The 20012-nt window shown below is 40.7% G+C and overlaps 1 protein-coding gene across 3 annotated transcripts in view; it reads right to left on the bottom strand.

Annotated features, from left to right (window-relative positions):
- The window catches only part of ptbp3 (polypyrimidine tract binding protein 3), a 118943-nt gene that overhangs the window by 41445 nt on the left and 57486 nt on the right, over positions 1-20012 (bottom strand). For all 3 annotated transcript variants that reach the window (XM_060839309.1, XM_060839317.1, XM_060839327.1), the window contains 2 exons: positions 7520-7689; positions 1300-1446 (listed from right to left, as the gene is read on the bottom strand). In XM_060839309.1, coding sequence (XP_060695292.1) covers positions 1300-1446; positions 7520-7689 — 317 coding nt within the window. The remainder of the gene's footprint in view (positions 1-1299; positions 1447-7519; positions 7690-20012) is intronic.

The raw sequence follows: 20012 nt of genomic DNA, 5'->3' as shown, positions 1-20012 counted from the left end.
GCATGACCAATTCACCTAACCTGCACATCTTTGGACTGTGGGAGGAAACCGGACTACCCGGAGGAATTATCTACTTGACTTGCAAATAATATCATTATGGCCCCTCGCTTTAGAGAAAGGTGAGGACAGCAGATGCTGGAGATCAGAGCTGAAAAATGTGTTGCAGGAAAAGCACAGGTCAGGCAACATCCAAGCAGAAGAATCGACGTTTCAGGCATACTCCTCCACAAGCAGAACTATTTTCTGTACATGTCTATAAATTTGTAATTAGGTCTTGGCTGTCGCAAAAAGATGAACTTAAAACTCAACACTAGTATGCAACGCCAAAAGACAGATGTTTGCTTGCATCAACCCATTGCAATCCATTTGGTCATAACTTACTAAGGGGAAAAATCTTATTAATAATCTATACAGTCAGGGAACTGTAAAGCAAACTGTAGTGGAATGGAGTTTGCTTTTGAAAAAGCTTAACTTCAGCCAGATTACATCACTGCACGAGAACAAGACGACCAAAAATGGAAATTGGGGCACAGCAGGTCAGCGCAAGGCAAGGAGCGGAAAGGAAGGGAAATAGAAGATGATAGAATAAACCATGCAAGTGGTCAGATAGGAAAGTGTTTACAAGTACTGTAATTATGACACCCATGTTTGCTCTTACAGCATAGCAGACTCCTACCAGGATAGTGAATAGAATCAACCAGATTGGAAAAAAAAAGTTACAACTTCACATGCAAATGTAAGTACATCAGTTGCAGATCGCAAAGAATTATCAGGTCAACTTTCCACTCTCCTTGTTAAGATGAGCTCTCTCCCCTCACTCTCAAAAAGCAGAAACAATTAAGTAGATAAGCTTAGTAACAAATCAATATGTTGAACATAAAGTTTCCATCAACGCTCACAATAGGGTGCACCTTTGTGACCATGTGGTGCACTGAATCGGCTCTGCATAGGCCATCCACAAGTTACTTATTTAAGAGACTGCACCAAACAACTGAAACAGTCCAACGTTAATAAGTATGGGACACGGTCAAAAAAATTATAAGGTATATTGATTTTATTTATAGATTACAGTTATGCTTCTGCCAGCATTCAGCTTCACTTAAAATAAGCTTTCTAAAACCTTTCTCTGGGTTATAAAAAGAAAAGCAATCCTAACCTCACACTAAACACTTAAGCAATTTCTACATTTTTGTTTCTGTAAGAAAATCATCAGTATCAGCAACATTTTACCCCACAAAGAGGACAACACCTTCAAAAGGAAAATAAAATTACACATACATAAGACTAAGGTAGACTTACGCCTTGGTTGGGCAAGTTATCAGTCTTCAGTTCCCTGTGATTGGAATACTGGATGTAGATGGGCTGATTGCGGAGGTGTGGAGTGACTGTGGTGTAATAGTTCACCATAGTAACAGCTGCTTCTTCTGAAGCCATTTCAAGGAAAGCCTGCAAGAGCAGGAGGTTGGGGGGGTGGGGGGGAGGAGAAGAGAAGAAGTACTCAAATGAGAAAAAAATCAATGCAAAGCAAAACAGTACAGCATTTTTTTTTTTAAACTCAAATAAGTAAATCCTTTATATCAGGGCATAATATTTCAGAGAAATCTGGGCATCAAGCTAATACCAGACACCAAACCTGAAATTGTTATTTTCAATATTACCATTGGTCCCTCATCTAAAATGAGCTATTCCATTTTGTGTCATAATTCAGATTCAGTAGATAATGTGAGGGACATGATTGAGATTCAATTTGCAACATTACAGAAATGGTCTGTTGAGAAGCATGAGCCACAAACTGCATGGCAAAATAAAAAAAGATGCATCAACTTGTGAGAACTGCTCACACAGAGCAAACTACCCAGATACTTATGAATCATAGCTATCCTTCAATAGTCCACTTGATAACACAACCGCATAAGGAAAATTTAAAAAACTTTTGCCATAACTGCAGAATAAATACAAATAAAAGTATCAAAATAATTTGCATAAGAACAGAATATTTCAGATATTAATAACAGCAGTTAAAGAAATAATCGCTCTACATCAGATAAACATTCTCCCAAGACAAATACCTGATGGAAAATACTGCAGCTAATAAAAGTTAAGATCCTCTTAGATCAAAGGGAGTGGTAATAACAGCACTAGGAAATCGTTAAACCTGAAGACTGGAAGCAATTTAGAATCAAGAAAAGGAGGACCAAAAACTGATCATGGAAAGGAAAAGGAAATCCAAATGCAAGCTACTGAAAAACAAAAAAAAAGACTGTAAAAAATTATTTTACATGTAAAAGAAAAGATTAGCCAAAGCAAATGTGGACCCATTACGTAGGAACAAGAGAATTTATAACTGGGGAAGTGGTAAAGAAACATTTCTTTATGCCCATCTTCTCAGAAGGCAACTCTTAAAATATTAAATGAAACAAAAGGAACCTCAATTATCCGAATATCAATTATCCAAAAATCAGATTACCTGAAGGAGATCTTGAGGTCCTGATAGAAACATTACAAAAGGCGTTTCCAACAGTGATCGCGTCTTTTGTTTTAAGTGATTAAACAGGCAGAGTCTCCAAATGAGTGACCTGCTGCCCTCTCTCTCCCCACACTTTCCCTGGAATTCTACCGAGGGGTATATTCTAAACCCCCTCGTCTCCAGATAATCTGACCAACATTATTCTGCACAGGGCAGAGGTGGAACCTATCAAAACATTGCAGTAAAAGGTTGTGTATGTGGCTGTGTGTGCGCGCGCGCGCGCGCGCGCATTAGTTATTTGGAGACTTACCCTACAAAGGCAGCAGCAGTCTGACTGTTGGTGTGCAGTCTGGCTGCCCCAGAATGGGGTTGGGGGTGGTTGTGGGCATGGGGGTGTGGAGATGTTGGACTGGGTTGGGGGGCCGGGGGAGCAGCGTTGGGGCGGGAATGTTGGATGGGGCTGGGGACAATGTTGGAGGGTAGGAGATGAGAGGGGGGCAGTGTTGGACCAGGTATTTTCGGGGCCACCAGGGTTGGGGGTGGGGCCTTGCGCACCGTGTGCTTCTACAGTCTCCTGAAGGGGAGCAGATGTTAAAAACTCAGTCCCAGAGGAAAGCCATTTAAAATCGATTAACTGAATAATCCATTATCCGAACGAAATAGTGCCAATCCAGCTCGTTCGGATAATAGAGGTTCCCCTGTAGTCGGGGTAGTACTTAAAAAGTTAAATTAGATTGAAGGCTAACAAATCCCTTGGACAAGTGAAGCTACATAAAATTGTTGAAGGAGGGGGCCAGAAAATACTAGATACTTTGATTATCTTTCAAAATTATGCAGATAGAGGAAAAGTTACAGTGTAAGGAAAATGGAGAATGGAAGACCTGCAAGCCTCTCAGTTTGATGTTAATGGAAAAATTCAAAATCTATTATAAAGGATGCGATATTTGGAAACTTAGGAAAGAATGCTTAAATTGGCAGAATCAACATGGATTCATCTAAGACAAATTGTGTTTACGAACAGGAAATAAGCTATTCAACCTTTTGTGGTTGCCCTCAATTCAATACACCCTGGTAATTCAATAGACCATTGCTTTTCAATGCTGAGTACTCACCATCATGATAACTTTGTATGCTACTGGTCATCAGAAATCAATCCAATCAAATCAAATCAATGTCTACCTTAAACCTACTCAAAAGGACTTCTAAAACCCTCTAATGGTAGAGAATGCCAAGGTTCACAATGCTTAAGAGTAAAAAATTCCTGTCAGACCCAAGTGGCACCCCACATGTTTTTTAAAAAACTGTGTCCCTTGTTCTAGGCTCTCCAACTCGAGGAAACATCTGCATCCAACCCCTGGCTCAAGTATTCTGTAGGTTTCAATAAGATCACCTCACATTCGTTCAGACTTTAGAGAATATCAGCCCGTTTTGCTCAACATTTCTTCACAGGACAGTCTCACCACCCAGGAACAAGTCTGGTGAACTTTTGTTACACTCTAACAACACTTACTCAGAAAAGGAGACCAAAGCTGCACACAGTACTCCCGATGCAGTTGAACCAAGCTCCTACGTAAATTGAGAGACTTACTGCACCTGCAGTCATATCCTCTTGGAATGAAGGTTAACATTCTATTACTTTTCCTAATAGCTTGCTGCACTTGAACTTTTAGTCTTTGGTGACTTATTGACAAGGATTCCTCGGTCCTTCACACATTTATACTTTCTCGGCTATAATTTAACAAACAAACTGCCAAGTTTCACTTCCCAAAGTAGATAACCTCATTTTCAAGCCTGTTCAAATCCTCCTGAAGCCACTTGATATCTTCCTCACATCAGTCACAACTTTGTACCATTCACAAATTTGGAAATATTGCACTTGATCCCCAACTCCAAAGCCGAGATCTATATTGTAACCAACTGGGGCCCCAAATACTGATCCTGGTCATATCCCACTAATCACACTGCCAACAGGAGAGTGACTCCCTATCTTTCCAAAAGTCTGTCAGTCAATCATGAATCCTGTGCTTGAATTCTTTTCAACCAACTTCCTGGGAACTTTATTAGGAGCCTTTTGAAGATCTAAGTCTACTACATTCATCAGGTCTCCCCTTTAACATGTTGGGCAAGAAAAAGGTTTTAAAAATGCCAAATTCATCCCAAATTATTTTCCAATCATAAATTCACAGTGACTATCCCCAATCAGATGTAGACTTACTCCAACCTTTATAGTAGATTCTAGCATTATCCCCATTATCGGTTAAGGCTCACAAGTCCATAGGTGCCAACGTTCTTTCTCACACATTTATTAGTATTGGTACACATTGCTCCAATCCACAGGGCAATAAATACTGCCTGGTCAGTGATGCCCTCATCCCATTAATGAATTTTTAAAAATTTCAGAACCTATAGTGTTTTGGAACATGGTCACCTATGTATCAACGATAGACATAACCACCACCTTTCATTACTGGGATGTGGACCATCAGATCTTGGGACGCTATCGACTTGCACAGCTGTGTTAGAATCTCCAATACAAATCATACTAACATGAAGTTCTGACAATTGGACTGGTCCGAGAGGGCCTTCCAGTATAGCTAAAATAGTCTGCTGCCATCCATGCCGACCAGACATCCTAGTCCCATCTGCCAGCACTTGGCCCATTCCCCTCTAAACCTTTCCTATTCATATGCCCATTCAGATGGCGTTTAAAATGCTGCAATTGTACCCACCTCCTCCACTCTTTCTGGCAGATCATTCCATACATGTACCACCCTCTGCACAAAAAAAGTTGCCCCTTAGGCCCCTTTTAAATCTTTCCCCCCTCACGATAAACCTATGTCCTCTAGTTGTGGACTCCCTACCATGGGAAAAAGACCTTGGTATTCACCCTGTCCATGTCGCTCATCATTTTATCAAGCTCTGGAAAATCACCTCTGACCAGCAACTCAACTGGACATGCCACTAAACACAGTAGCTACAAGAGCACGTCAGAGGCTGGGAATAGTGTGGCAAGTAACTCACCTCCTGACTGCCCAAAGACTGCCCATCATTTACAAAGCACATGCCAATAGTGCAATGGAATACATCCCACTTGCCTAAGTGTAGCTTCACACCATCTAAGACAAAGCAGCCCACCTTCTTGGCACCATATCCTCAAAAAGCCACTCCCACCAGCACCTGCAGTGTGTATTATCCACAAATTGAACTGCAAAATTTCCCCAAGCTTCCAAACCCACAACCACTTCCATCTAGAAGGTCCATGCCAGCAGATATGTGAGCAGCACCACCAAGTTCTCCTCCCAGTCACTCCCTATCCTGACGTGGAGTTATGTGGTCATTCATTCACTGTTGCTGGGTCAAAATTCTGGAATCCTCTAAGGGCATTGTGGGCCAATCAAGAGTGTGTGGATTATAATGGTACCATAACGCAACTCACCACCATCAAGGGCAGCGAGAGGCATACCAACAGCTTTACAGGATGATATTGATAAATTAAGTACGTGGGCTGATGGAATGTTGGCTCTTATTTCAAGAGTGGGGCAGGATGTGAGAGACAGGCATTGCTGGGCGCGGGGGTGAGCGGGCAGGTAGGAATGAGATTTGGGAAGCAAAGTTAGTTCAGGATTTCTCTTCGGAAAAGTTCAATTACATTGGAGATACAGAACTATGCTGCTATAGTACGACCACAGGTGGGAGAGGCTAATAAATCTGAACAATCATTGTATTATAATGATGAAAACAACCTGTGCTCACACACTTGAATTTCCACAATTGAAAAGGAACACTATCTGAAGGTGGAAGTAGATGAAAGAAAATTGGATAAATAATCATAGGGAGAAATGTGAAGAACCAGGAAAGAACTGGATAGGGCGGACAAATGAAATAGGTCTTTCAAGGAGCAAGAATACATACTGTGCTGACATGTCTCCTTTCGTGCTCTATGATTCTAATCATTGCGATACTTTGACAAAATATATTTTGCTGAAAGTAAGCAGATAACTACAAGATCCCTAGTAGTCATGCTACGAACAAAATTGGACAGCATGTTTTATTACAAAAATGTGATGGACATGTAGGATGCAATGTACGATTCTAAATCCTAAATTACATCTGTCTTAGACATCATAACACCTCAAACAGGTGAAGAAGAAAACTTTGCAAATTCATTCAGCATTGCGGTTTCAATTCCAGTTTCACATATGCATGACAGCTACTTGCTATCGTTTGCCTCGGTCTGAAGATCCTGTAGAAAGTTAGAATCAGAACAACTCTCCAAAAAGGTGTACATCTCTAACCTTTCTCACAAGATTGCAATTCAAGCATTACCTGCTGAATGCACTTCTGCAAAAGATAATTACTGTAAAAGGACAGTACTAGGAAGAAAAGGTAGTTAAAGTGACTTTTTCCTCCAGGTGATGGCTTGTGTTTCAAGCATAAAGTCTCTAAATAAACTGCCTTCAACTCAATTAGTCTGCAGTGAATGCAAAACACTCATCAATAAAAGGGCAGCACCCTGTGTTTTTGCAAAGCTGAACCATGTTCTGACTTTTTAAAATGTATATTTTTCATTTGGAAAAGGAGTAGAATGCATGTCATCAGGATTCGCATGTATAACATGGTAACCAGAACCAGGAATACTGGGTGGAATATTGACACTTAACTGCAAGTTCATGCAAATAGGGCACGGTGCATCTTTTGCTTAGCTTCTAACATCTGTTCATACTATGCATCATCCTTGATAGAGATCAGAGGGCACAAACTCTTCCATATTCCCCATGGCTGTGGGCTAAAAACTGCAACTAAAACAGCCCTGGAGTAAAGATTAATGTCATTTAACAGCCCAATGAAAATAAAAACTGCATTAAGAATTGGAAGATGGATGAATAATTGTTTATTTCCAATTTAACATTCACAATGATAATTTTGGAAAAAAAGTCTTACGTTTATGAGCAAGACATTGCTGAAATCCCACATGCAAGATACTGTGCTTAAAACCAAACTTCGTTGCATGAAAATTGGTTTGCAGTTGCTAGAATATACAAATCCACATACCTGATTTTTCCCTTTTAACATCAACAGATTAGTGACTTTGCCAAATGGTAAACCTAGTGAAAGGACCTCTGCTTCTGAAACCTCATTTGGAATCTTACGAATGTGAAGAACACGAGAGGGTGGGTTTGGAGATCCTTCTCCTTTAAATTTTTTGGTGTCGTTCCCATTAGCTTTAAAAAAAAAGAAACGTATGATTACTCAGCTTATTTTTTCTAGTTAATATCGTATATTTAACATTAAGCCTGCCAACAACTTTAAACAACTAAGCAATTGTACAATATACAATGAACCATTAGGGCACATACTTAATACTTGCTGGATTTTGCTCTTCTATAATAATTGCACACAGTCATTACAAGAAATTGACATTCTATCAAAATTTCAAGTTCACATCTGCTCCAAGAATGGGAACCTCAACTTACGAAGAAAATCTTGGAATGAAGATGCAAGAATTCTTGCTCACCATCATCCGGCAGTAAAACGTAGCAGTTCAAATGGGTGTCAATCTTATTCAAACAGCATTCCTACACATTTTCTTGAGCAGAAACCACGGATCTTCCCTTCCCTACAGCCAACTGAAACAAACACTGCACTGTTTCAACCACTGGCCCACTTGACAACAGTTAACACATAATTGATGAATACTGTATTTCCTGGGAGCAAATTACTGTAGATGCTGGAATCTGTATCCACCAAGCTCACTTACTCCTATTTGACTCCATCCTCTCTCCACCTGTCCATACCCTATCCACCTACATTTGCAATTCCTCAGATGCCCTCTGCCATTTTGACAATTCCCAGTTCCCTGGCTAACTGCCTATGGTTAATCATGGATATTCAATCCCTCTGTATCGACTTTCCCCACCAGATTTGTCCTACAGCTTTCAAATTATTCTTTGACCAGAGAACTAACCACTCTCCTCCACTTGGCTGAACTTTGTTTGCTCACTGAATAACTTTTCCTTTAATTCATCTCACTTCTGCCAAGTCAAAGGAATGGCTATGAGCACCCGAACAGGTCCAGTTATGCCTGCCTCTACGTGGAACGATCCTTGGTCCAGCCTTATATTGGCCCCGCCCCACAACTTTTTTTCAGTTACAACAACAACTGTTTTGGTGCCACTTTATGCTACCATCTGGACTTGAAAAATTCTTCATTCATTTTGCCTCCAATTTCCACCCCTCTCTAACTTTCACATCGCTCATTTCCGACACTTCTGTTCCTTTCCTTTGACTTCTGTCTCCATTTTGGGGAATAAACTGTCCACTGCAATCCAGTGACTACCACAGCTACATTCACAAACAGCTCTTCCCACCCCACATGCTACAGATGATGCCACCTTCCTAAAAATTGCTGCTGACAGGTCTTCAAATTTTAGATTACCCACAGTGTGGAAACAGGCCCTTTGGCCCAACAAGTCCACACTGACCCTCCGAAGAGCAACCCACCCAGACCCATTCCCCTCTGACTAATGCACCATTACTATGGGCAATTTTCCATAATTGCATTTTCTCACCCAGAGCTTGACAGGGCCCTCAACCACACCTAACTGATCAGCCGTGATTCCGCCCTGCCCACAACAGATTTCCTGCATCCCTGACACTGATTGGGATCAAGCCTTCCATAAATCCAGTTTAGCTGGGCCAGAACTAAACAAGTATCCAGTAGAACAAAAATGTGGGAGACCCAGGGGTCCTTGGTGGTGGGGTGAGTGTGAGTGAGAGAAGAGGGCAAGCGGAGAGCACGAACATGGAAGAAATATGGAGTTATGATCAGATGTGCACACAGGAAGCCAGAGAAACTCCCATCTCAGCATACTTCCAAGAAATTGCCGCGAAAATTGGATATTTCACTGGGCAATTCTTCAGTGCCTGCAACAGCCCCAGTCTGCTCTTAAAAACAGACTTTGGAGGGTTCCAATGAAACTAAGCAAATAAGTAAACTATTAAATAAAGTCTAAATCCTGAGTAATTATTCAACTGACCCATACTTAACTCATATCCCCAACTGCACTTCCCCATACAGCCTGTTAACTGTCCTGACATCTTCCATGCCTTGACTGAAGGAGGCACCTGCCGCTAGACCCACCTCTGCTCATTTACCTTCTACGCAGCTTACAGCATTTATGCTCCCTGCCCCCCATGTTCAACTGCATGCAGAGAAAGACCATGATCGATATAATAATGCAGTCAATGTTCCAACTGTTTGCACAAACTTTGAGGTGAACTAAATTTTTTTTTAAATCACAAATTAGCTGCTTATAGGATGGCTACTGGATTGTTAGTTGTATAACAGTAAATAAAGAGACTTTAAATAGTATGTGAAAGAGGCTTTGGCACCTTGTGAAAAGGGATAATGGGTTCTGCACAGATTCTCTCGGACTTCACTTGCTCAGCTATAACATGATTTTGATCCTGATACCTGCATTATGGACATCCACACCAGTACAAATAGGTCACTTGGCATACCTAATCTATACCAATGTCTATGATTCATTTGAACTTCATCTCCTTCCTCATTCAATTTTTTTTACCAGCCTGATCACTAATATGGTAGGTAGCTTTCCGTGAAATGGATCTATAGTACCAGACTTACTTGGAAGCAAGTTGAACTTTCTCGCCCTGACCTTTGAAGGTTCATCTTTTTCAATGAAGTTTAATCTAAATTTGAATCACTTGGTGATTGTCTTATGACTCTAGTTTGCCATTGTATAACAAGCAGCACACGGTGCCTGCTGTTATCAAAAATTCTCAATTTTAAACATCCAAATCAGGTCACCACTCAACAATCTCTCATTTGAAGCCACGTAAGCTTAGTTATATGCACACAATCACAACAGTACAGAAGAGGCTTGTCAGCTCATGGTATCAGTGCCTCCAAATTCCTGGTAAAGTTTCTGTAATCTCTCCAATTGCCTCAATATAGTCAGAGATGTACAGCACATACACACATCCTTCAATCTAACTCGTCCATGCAGACCAGATATCCTAACCCAATCTAGTCCCATTTGCCAGCATTTGGCCAATATCCCTTTAAACCCTTCCTATTCAGATGCCTTTTAAAATGTTGTAATTGCCCCCACCTCCACCACACCCTCTGGTAGCTCATTCCATCCCTTGGTGTGGAAAGGTTGCCCTTTAGATCCCTTTTAGATTTTTTCCTCCTCACCCTAAACCTATGCCCTCTAATTTTGAACTTCCCCAACCCAGGGAAAAGATCTTGTCTGTTAACCCTATCCATGCTCTTCACGATTTCATAAACCTCTAGAAGGTCACCCCTCAGTCTCAGACACACCAGGGAAAACAGCCCCGGCCTATTCAGTCCCTCCTTGTTGCACAAATCTTCCAGCCTTTGCAACATCCTTGTTAATCTTTTCTGAATCCATTCAAGTTTCACATCATCGTTCTGATTTGAGGGAGACCAGAATTGCATGCACCATTCCAAACGTGGCCTAACCAATGTCCTTACAGCTGCAACATGACTTCCAAACACCTATGCTCAATTCTCTGACTAATAAAAGAAAGCATGTCTTCCTCACTATCCTGTGACTCCATCTTCAAGGAGCCATGAACCTGCACTCCAAGGTCTCCTTGTTCAGCAACTCTCCTTAGGACCTTACCATTAAGTGTATAAGTCCTGCTAAGATCCGCTTTTCCAAAATGCAACATTTCGTATTTATCCAAATTGAACTCCATCTGCCACTCTTCAGCCCATTGGCCCATCTGGTCCACATCCTGTTGTAATCTGAGGTAACCCTCTTCGCTGTCCACTACACCTCCATTTTTGATGTTATCAGCAAATTTACTAATTGTACCTTCTATGTTCAGGTACAAATCATTTCCATAAATGACGAAAAGCAGTGGACCTAGAACCGATCGTTGTGGCACACCACTGGTCAAAGGCCTCCAGTCTGAAAAATAATCCTCCACCACCATCCTGTGTCTATCTTCGAACCAGTTCTGTATCCAAATGGCTAGTTCTCCCTGTATTCCATGTGATCTAACCTTACTAGCCAGTCTACCACAAGGAACCTTGTCGCATGCCTTACTGAAGTCCATACAGATCACATCTACCGTTCTGCCCTCATCAATCCTCTTTGTTACTTCAACAAACTCAATCAAATTAGTGAGACATGATTTGCTACGCACAAAGCAGTGTTGACTGTCCCTCATCAGTCCTTCCCTTTCCAAATACATGCACATCCTGTCCGACAGAATTTCATCCAACAAGTTGCCCATCACCAGTGTCAGGATCACTGGTCTAGAATTCCCTGCTTTTCCTTACCACCTTTCTTAAATAGTGGCACCACATTTGCCAACTGCCAGTCTTCCAGCATCTCATTTGTATCAATAGTCACAGATATCTCCACAAGGGCCCCAGCAATCACTTCCAACAGAGTTCTGGAGTACACCAGATCAGATCCTAGGGATGTGCCCACTTTCATGTGCTTTAAGACATCAGCACCAACTCCTTTATAATATGGATATTTTTCAAGATGTCACCATTTATATCCCCTTTATAATATGGAAAACCAAAACAGCACATTGTACCCCAACTATAGCCTACTCATGAGCATGTTTGTATATGTTAACCAAGTAAGTTTGTTGCAAGCATGGTAAAACTTGGCTACTTTTCCAATGCTTTCCTTGCAGAAATAACCCCTCCCTGTTTGCTTTGTGTAAACACCTTCAACCTACATTGCCTCTTGTTTTTTAAAAAAAAAATTTCATTCCTGGGAAGACAGACAGACAATCTCAAGGCCAGCAGCTATTTCCAATTTCCAACTGCTGCTGATGTCAAATTACTTGTTAAACTTCTGCAGTCTTGAGTACACTCACAGTACTATTAGGAAAAGTGTCCCAGGAGACTGTCTCAGGAACAGTAAAGGATTGACAATATATTTCCAAGATGGGATGATAAGTTTTAGAGGAATACCAGCAGGTGGTCATCGGCCTTGTCAGCTGTTCTATTTCATTTAGGTGAATGAGTACAAGATGCTGACAAAGGAAATTTGGTAATGTAGGTTTGGTGCTGTATTTCTGTCAGTGCACATTAATGAATGCTTCAAATAATGTACATAATGCCAATTAAACGGCCTGCTGTGACATGGATATTTTGAGTTGTAGAATTCCCAGCCTCTTATATGCTCGCTTTCAGCACAGACAACTTTAGCATCTGAGGAATCAGTTTATTGAACCCTGTCAAAATCATCAGTAAGCAATCCTACTTTTGATCATAATTTGGAGGGGGATTGATGTTTTACTTTTGGAATTGTGCACACAAGAGGCTGTGGAAACTTGGCCAAAGATATTTAGAGTGATAGATTACTAATACCAAAAATGTTAATACAGTGAGATAAAGGCTTTGACATGAATGATCAGCCACAGTGGAGTTGAAAGGTGGTGCAGGCCTGATAGGAATAAGAGTAGGCCATTCAATCTATCATCCTATGAAATGACACAAGATAGAGTCAGAATCATACAGCAAGGAAACAGAAGTCTGGGTCCAACATATCAATGCTGACCAGGTTTTCTCAAATTAAACTAGTCCCATTTTTGCCTTATTTGGCCATATCCCTCAAAACCTTCCCCATTTATGTACCTGTCTGCATGTCTTCTAAGTGTGACTATACCTGCATCTACCACTTCCTCTGCAGTTCATTCTACATATGCACCACCCTCATTGTGAAAAAGTTGCCCCTCAGGTCTCAAATTTTTCATTCTCACTTGAAGCTTATTCCCTTTAGTTTTTGACTTCCCTGCCCTGGAGAAAAGCCCTTTGCTACTCAGCTTAGCTATGCCCCTCATGATTTTACGAACTTCAATAAATGCCACACCTCAATCTCCTACACAGTAAAAAAGTATAGCTTATCCAGCCTCTCCTGGTAACTCAAACCCTCTAGTCCTAACATCCTTGTAAATCTTCTCTGTACTCTCTCCAATTAACTATATCCTTCCTCTAGGAAGGCAACCAAAACCATACACTGTACTCCAAAAGTGGCCTAAAATTCTGTACAGCCACAACATGACGTCCCAATTTCTATACTTAAATGGTCAAAACAATGAAGTCCAGCATGTCAAATACTTTTGTCACCACTCTGAATGACGTGACACCACTTTCAAAGAATTATCTACCTCTAAGCCTTGGTGTCTCTGCTCCGCAACACTCCCCAGAGTGCTACCATTAACTGTCTAATTGCTGCCCTGGTTCTTCTGATCAAAATGCAACACCTCACATTTATCTAAATTGGGAAGGAAGGATGTTGCGAAACTTGGGAGGGTTCAAAAAAGATTTACAAGGATGTTGCCAGAGCTGGAGGGTTCATGTAATAGAGAGAGGGGCTGAACAGGCTGGGACTGCTTTCCCTGAAGCAACAGAGGCAGAGTGTGACCTAATAGAGGTTCATAAAATCATGAGGAGCATGGACAGGGTGAACAGCCAAAAGTTTATTCCCCAGCATAGGGGAGTCCAAAATTGAAAGGGCATAGGTTTAAGGTGAGAGGGGAAAAGATTTAAAAGGGAACTAAAGGGGAACATTTTCACACAGAGGGTGGTGCATGTATGGAATGAGCTGCCAGACGAAGTGGTAGAGGTGGGTACAATTGCAACATTCAAGAGGCAACTGGCTGGTGTATGAACATAAAGGGCTTAGAGGAATACGGGCCAAATGCTGGCAGATGGGACCAGCAGGGTCTTGTTGGGAATGCTGAATTCACAATTAGGAAGCCATCCTCTACAAACACAGGATGTTACATTTCCCATCATTCCACCCAGCCCTCCTCACCAATTCATTTCAGGAGCTTAACTATTCCCTTACCTAACCCTCTGCAACGTTCGTTACAAATCTCCCTAATTTTTTCACAATAATTTTCAGTGAATGAAACCTGAAGAACTTGCTCAAATGCAGAACCTTTAAGATATTTACTTTTTCTAAGCCTTCACACGAGTTACTTCCCATGCAGCTGAACTACATTAAGACAAGAAATAGGAACGAGAGTGGGCCATTCAACCCTTCTAGCCAGCTCCACTATTCAATAAGATCATTGTCAGTCCTGACATTCTTCACAATCACTATGCTGTTCTTTCTGCATAACCCTCGATTCCTCTCTACTGATCACAAATCAATCTCTGTCCTTAAAATAAACCCATGAACTACTCCCGCCCCCAAGTTCTGTGGCAACGGGTTCTCAAGACTGAATCCTTGAAGAGTACTCAGTGTACACATTGCTGTTCCAAAACAAAAAACTAGATAAATGGTGCAGAACAAAATAAAGCAATACAATAGCTGGGGTTTAAGCCAGATGCTACAACAAACATTTGCTTATAATGGCCTCGCATCAACGGGTACAATGTACACTTCAAAATCTGAATCAATAAGCCCTTTCAAGATAAACAGTTTCAGTTAAGAAAAACACCACAAAAGCATTTTCACCGAAAACAACTGCCTCAATGAATCAACTAGATTTTAAATTGACCGAAGTTAAGAGTTAAAATGATATTTTGATCTAACATTGTGTGCTTAGCTAGCATTTTCTACAAAAATTGAAAGTAGTTAGAAATTCTTGTATGATAAAAATCAATCACTACAGAATAATTAACTTTTCTCTCAGGTAGAATTCTAATCATTCCAAAAATCAGGCCATTAAAATTGCACCCACAGGTGAAAAGTTTGCCAAAAGTTTTAAATTCCAGAATTTCAACAGTAGTGAGGAAGAACCACAATTCTACAAACAAAAAAAAGTGTTTAAAAACAGATCTGTTAAATTGAGGACTGAAAAATTGTATTATGTTAAACTGTATACATCAATTTTGATAGTTCAAATGATACAACAGCTAATAAACTAACAAGAAAGATCATTTTAGAAATAACTTCGGATCTTCCAAGTCTGAGATGTTCAAAAGCACAATTGATTTGTTTTATCAATTTCCTTACACAACTTAAGTAGATGATGAAAAATTCTGCAAAGGGATCAACTTAAGACTTGCACAAGATTTTTGATAAGTCTCGAAAAAGAAAATAATTCAAATACAGAAAAGGCGAGAATAGGAGAAAAGGTGGGAATTAAGAATTAGATAACTTGGAGAATACAGATGGGTATGGGAGTTGAAACTGTTCTCCCAGAACGGGAGTGGAGAAATACGAAACTTGGTCAGAAACAAGGCAACCTGGTGTCAAGCTGAAGCAGCTACCAAACAAAGACTACCTGCAAGTCAAACAGCAGAACAGCAAGAATAAAGAGAGCAAAATAATCCCACAAATCAGATCCAAGCTCTGTAGTCCTGCTACAACCAGTCATGAATGGCACTGTAAAATTAAACAATTCACTGAGGATGGGGACATTTGTGGAATTGCCTCATCCAAAAATAGAAAGGCCAGGCACATTAGTGCTAAATATAAGGCTAAGGCGGAGACATTTGCAACCATCTTCAGGCAGAACTGTCAAGAGGATGCCTCCTCCAGTGGTCCCAGAACAGATGCCAGACTTCAGACAACTCTGTTTGTTCTGCCTGATATCAAGAAATTATCAGAAGCAGTGGATACTGAAGGTGTCACCACTGGTTACAACCATTAGGGCTTTGGAGGCCAGTCATCTCAGTTCCACGACTCTTAGGAGTTCCTCAGGACAGTGCCTTAGGCCCAACCATCTTTAGCTGCTTCAATGGCCTTTGCTCCATCACAAGGTCAAAAGTGCAGGTATGCGCCGGTGATTGCAAGTGTTCAGCACCGTGTGCCGACAATTCCCAAGTGTTCAGCATCATGTGCGACTCCTCATACTAAAAAGGAGCCCATATTCAAATACAACAAACTCTGAACAATATCAGAGTTTGGGCTGATAAGTGGCAACTAACATTTATGCCACACAAATGGCAGGCAATGACCATCTCCACTAAGAGATGGATTAACCACTGTCCTTTGGCATTCAATGGTGCTACCACGACTGGGTTCTCCACTATCAACATTCTGAGAGGAGGCTTTCATTGAACAGAAACCTTAACGGTCTACCTACAGCACATTGACTGCAACAGTTCAAGGCAGCAGCTCATCAGTTTCTCCAGGGCAACTAGGGATGGGCAATAAATACTGACCAACCAGCAACACCCATGTCCCACAAGTGAACTTTAAGGGAAAAAAAAAATCAATACCCAACAAGGACAGGCAGTGGAATTGTAAGTGACACCTTGGAAACTAGAGGGAATGATATAAAATTTATTCAGACTGAAATGGCCAGTGAAGTTTAATTCATTCACATGTAAAGTTCAAAAATTGAGAAAAAACTGAAAGGCTCAAATAATCTATGAATTATTTATAAGTACAGCCTTGAATAAAGTCAAGTCACACAGCTAATGTGTTGAATACATCCAAATGTTGTGAAGCAGCATTCACCATCTTTCAAAAATCAATTATCCAAAAGAAAATACTTCCAAGAACACGATATACCTGTATAATGCTTGATCAGAACACAACTTCAAAACTCTCAAGGTCTGGTCACTAAGAATCAACATTCAGGGTGAAAATGTGGCACAAGATTAATCCTTGGTGCCATGATTTGGAGGTGCAGGTGTTGGACTGAGGTGTACAAAATTAAATTCATACAACATTAAGTTATAAGCCAACAGGTTTATTTGGAAACACTAGCTTTCAAGGTGCTGCTGCTTTATCAAGTGGTTGTGGAGTATAAGATAAGATTGTAAGACAGAATTTATAGCACGAAATTTACAGTGTGATGTAGCTGAAATTATATATTTAAAAATACCTGTATTGTTTGTTAAATCTCATCTTTTAGAATGAACATGTTGGTTTCAGTTCTTACATATGTAAATCCCAGAACTTTTTTTTTAAAGTTACATTCTCAAGTGAACTTTAGCAACAGGTGCCATGTCAGCCTACATAATGCATTGAAGGTATTAGGTACCCTATATTCAGACTAATTCTAATCTAAAAAAGGGATTTAAAGAAACTTATGTGGATTCATGCAGTTTATTAGCAAAATAAAATGCAATTATGTAAGCACAAATTCAGACCACAAACTTATGAGAGAATGCAAAGGGGTATAAGTCAGAGAGAGAGAGAGAGAGAGAGAGAGAGAGAGAGAGAGAGAGAGCGCGCATGTGTCTGCAGGAGCGTCCGTGAGCACATGACAGTGCACCCGTGTGGTGCAATGGGACACGATCCCTGGTGTAAGCTGTGGCCTTTATAAAAGATCTTAACATATATGACAGATAATACACAGAATGGAAAGTGGCCTCAAACAAACAAGCAGAATTTTTAAAAAGGTCCTGCATGCAAGCAAATGAACATTAATAGGTAATAGCAGCTATTTCTTCTACATGTACTAAGCACAAGTGTGGGTCCAAATAGATGCAGTGAAGCAAAAACACTCAGATTATGTAACAATTAGGGACATTTCCGCTCACATATTAGCATCTCAATAAATCTGCCAGAAATGTTTGATAAACTGTAAGCATTTTACTTGGAAGACACTTATCAGTTAAGATGAAAGTAATGTTACTTTAAGTGAAATCAACAATTTCTTGTCGGTAAATTCAAAATCTGTTTCTTTAATGTTTCGGGTGTAGGTTTGATATTCAGATGTTTCATTACCTGGCTAGGTAACATCATCAGTGGCAGTCTCCAAGTGAAGCGAAGCTGTCTCCTGCTTTCTATTTATATCTTTCTCCTGGATGCGGTTCCTGGGGTATGTAGTGTTGTCATTTCCTGTTCGTTTTCTGAAGGGTTGAGAGATGCCATCTCTCAACCCCTCAGAAAACGAACATAACATCACTACAAACCCCAGGAACTGCATCCAGGAGAAAGATATAAATAGAAAGGAGACAGCTTCGCTTCACTTGGAGACTGCCACTGATGTTACCTAGCCAGGTAATGAAATGTCTGAATATCAAACCTACAGCTCAGCGAGCAAACCTACACCCTAAACCTCAACCTGAGCTACAAACCTTGCGAGATTTTGAATCTGTTGATTTCATAATTATCTTCTGTTCCTGCTATCAACTCCAACCCTATCCAACTGTACAAAGCTGAACCAGACCACAGTCAAAAGACAGCACCAGTGCTTTTCCATCACGACCATGACATATGAACTTAAGCATTGACAAGCAATGTCTGCGGCCCAATAGTTTCACTTCTTAGTGACCAGAACTTGAGAGTTTTGAAGTTGTGTTCTGATCAAGTATCATACAGGTACATCATGACCTCTGAAGCTAGGGCCTCAAAATAGTTTATAAATTTGAGCAGATCACAAACTAAGGTACAGGTGGCCCATTAGAAGATTAGAAAGTAAAGATTTGCAACCGAATTGAGAGATTAGAAGTCCAGCAGCCTGCATCACCAATAAGAGCATTCTTAACATTATGAAAGCAGTAATGGTTGAGCCAACCCCTTTAAGCATAGAGGCAAAGTAATATGCCTATTTTGTATACGGAGCATGCTGTTACATTAGTGATGCAAGTAGTTAAATCAGTGTTCTATTCAACAGAATCCAATGAAACCACCATCAAAAACCAGCAATAGGAAATTGGTTATTCGCTCACTTGTACCTTGAATGACTTTTAAATTATGGGGATAGAAGAGAGAGAAAAACAAACTTCAAAGAGTTTTGGAAACCAACACCATTACATCTGACATCTCCAGCCTCCATACTTGACTCTTAATTTCTGATCTATAAATTGAGCCTTTGAACCATCAACTGGAAACAGAACAAGAGCTTCCAGATTTAAAAGGAGACCAAAGGGGCAGCTTTTTCACACAGAGGGAGATGCATGTATGGAATGAGCTGCCAGAAGGGTGGAGGCTGGCACAATTACACCATTTAAAAGACATCTGGAGGGAAACAGGGGTCAAATGCTGGCAGTCAGACTGGAATAATTTCAGATAGCTGGTCAGCATGGACTAATTGGACTGAGGGGTATGTTTCCATACCGTACATTTCTATGACTCTATCCAGCTCGACTTGAATACCATCTCCTTCAACCCTTGTACAAATTGGCTGAGGATATGTGGAATATCCAACACAGGATGAACAGAAGTTTCTCCCAATTAAATATGGCAAGCAACTCAATTTGCTCACCACTGACCCTTGTGTGTCAAGAATGCACACATGGTTTTATTACAGTGTGGAAACAGACCATTTGGCCCAACCAGTCTGCATCAACTCTCCCAAGAGCATCCCACCCAAACTCAACTCCCCAGCCTATCGCTGTCATCCAGTATTTCCCATAGCTAATCCATCTAGGCTCTACATCCCTGGACACAATGGGCTATCTAGCTTGGCAATCTACTTAAACTACACAGCTCTGGACTGTGGGAAGAAACTGGAGCACCTGGAGGAAACCCATGCAGACACAGGGACAATATGCAAACTTGATACAGACAGTTGCTCAAGGGTGGAATCAAACCTAGGTTCCTGGCACACAGATAGCAGTGTGAACCACAGCAATCGTGCCACCCTATTCTGCAAATATGCAAATTTAAAA

Source organism: Hemiscyllium ocellatum, chromosome 2 (genome assembly GCF_020745735.1).
Source record: "Hemiscyllium ocellatum isolate sHemOce1 chromosome 2, sHemOce1.pat.X.cur, whole genome shotgun sequence".
Lineage (NCBI taxonomy): Eukaryota > Metazoa > Chordata > Chondrichthyes > Orectolobiformes > Hemiscylliidae > Hemiscyllium > Hemiscyllium ocellatum.
This window is presented reverse-complemented; position numbering and strand designations above follow the sequence as displayed.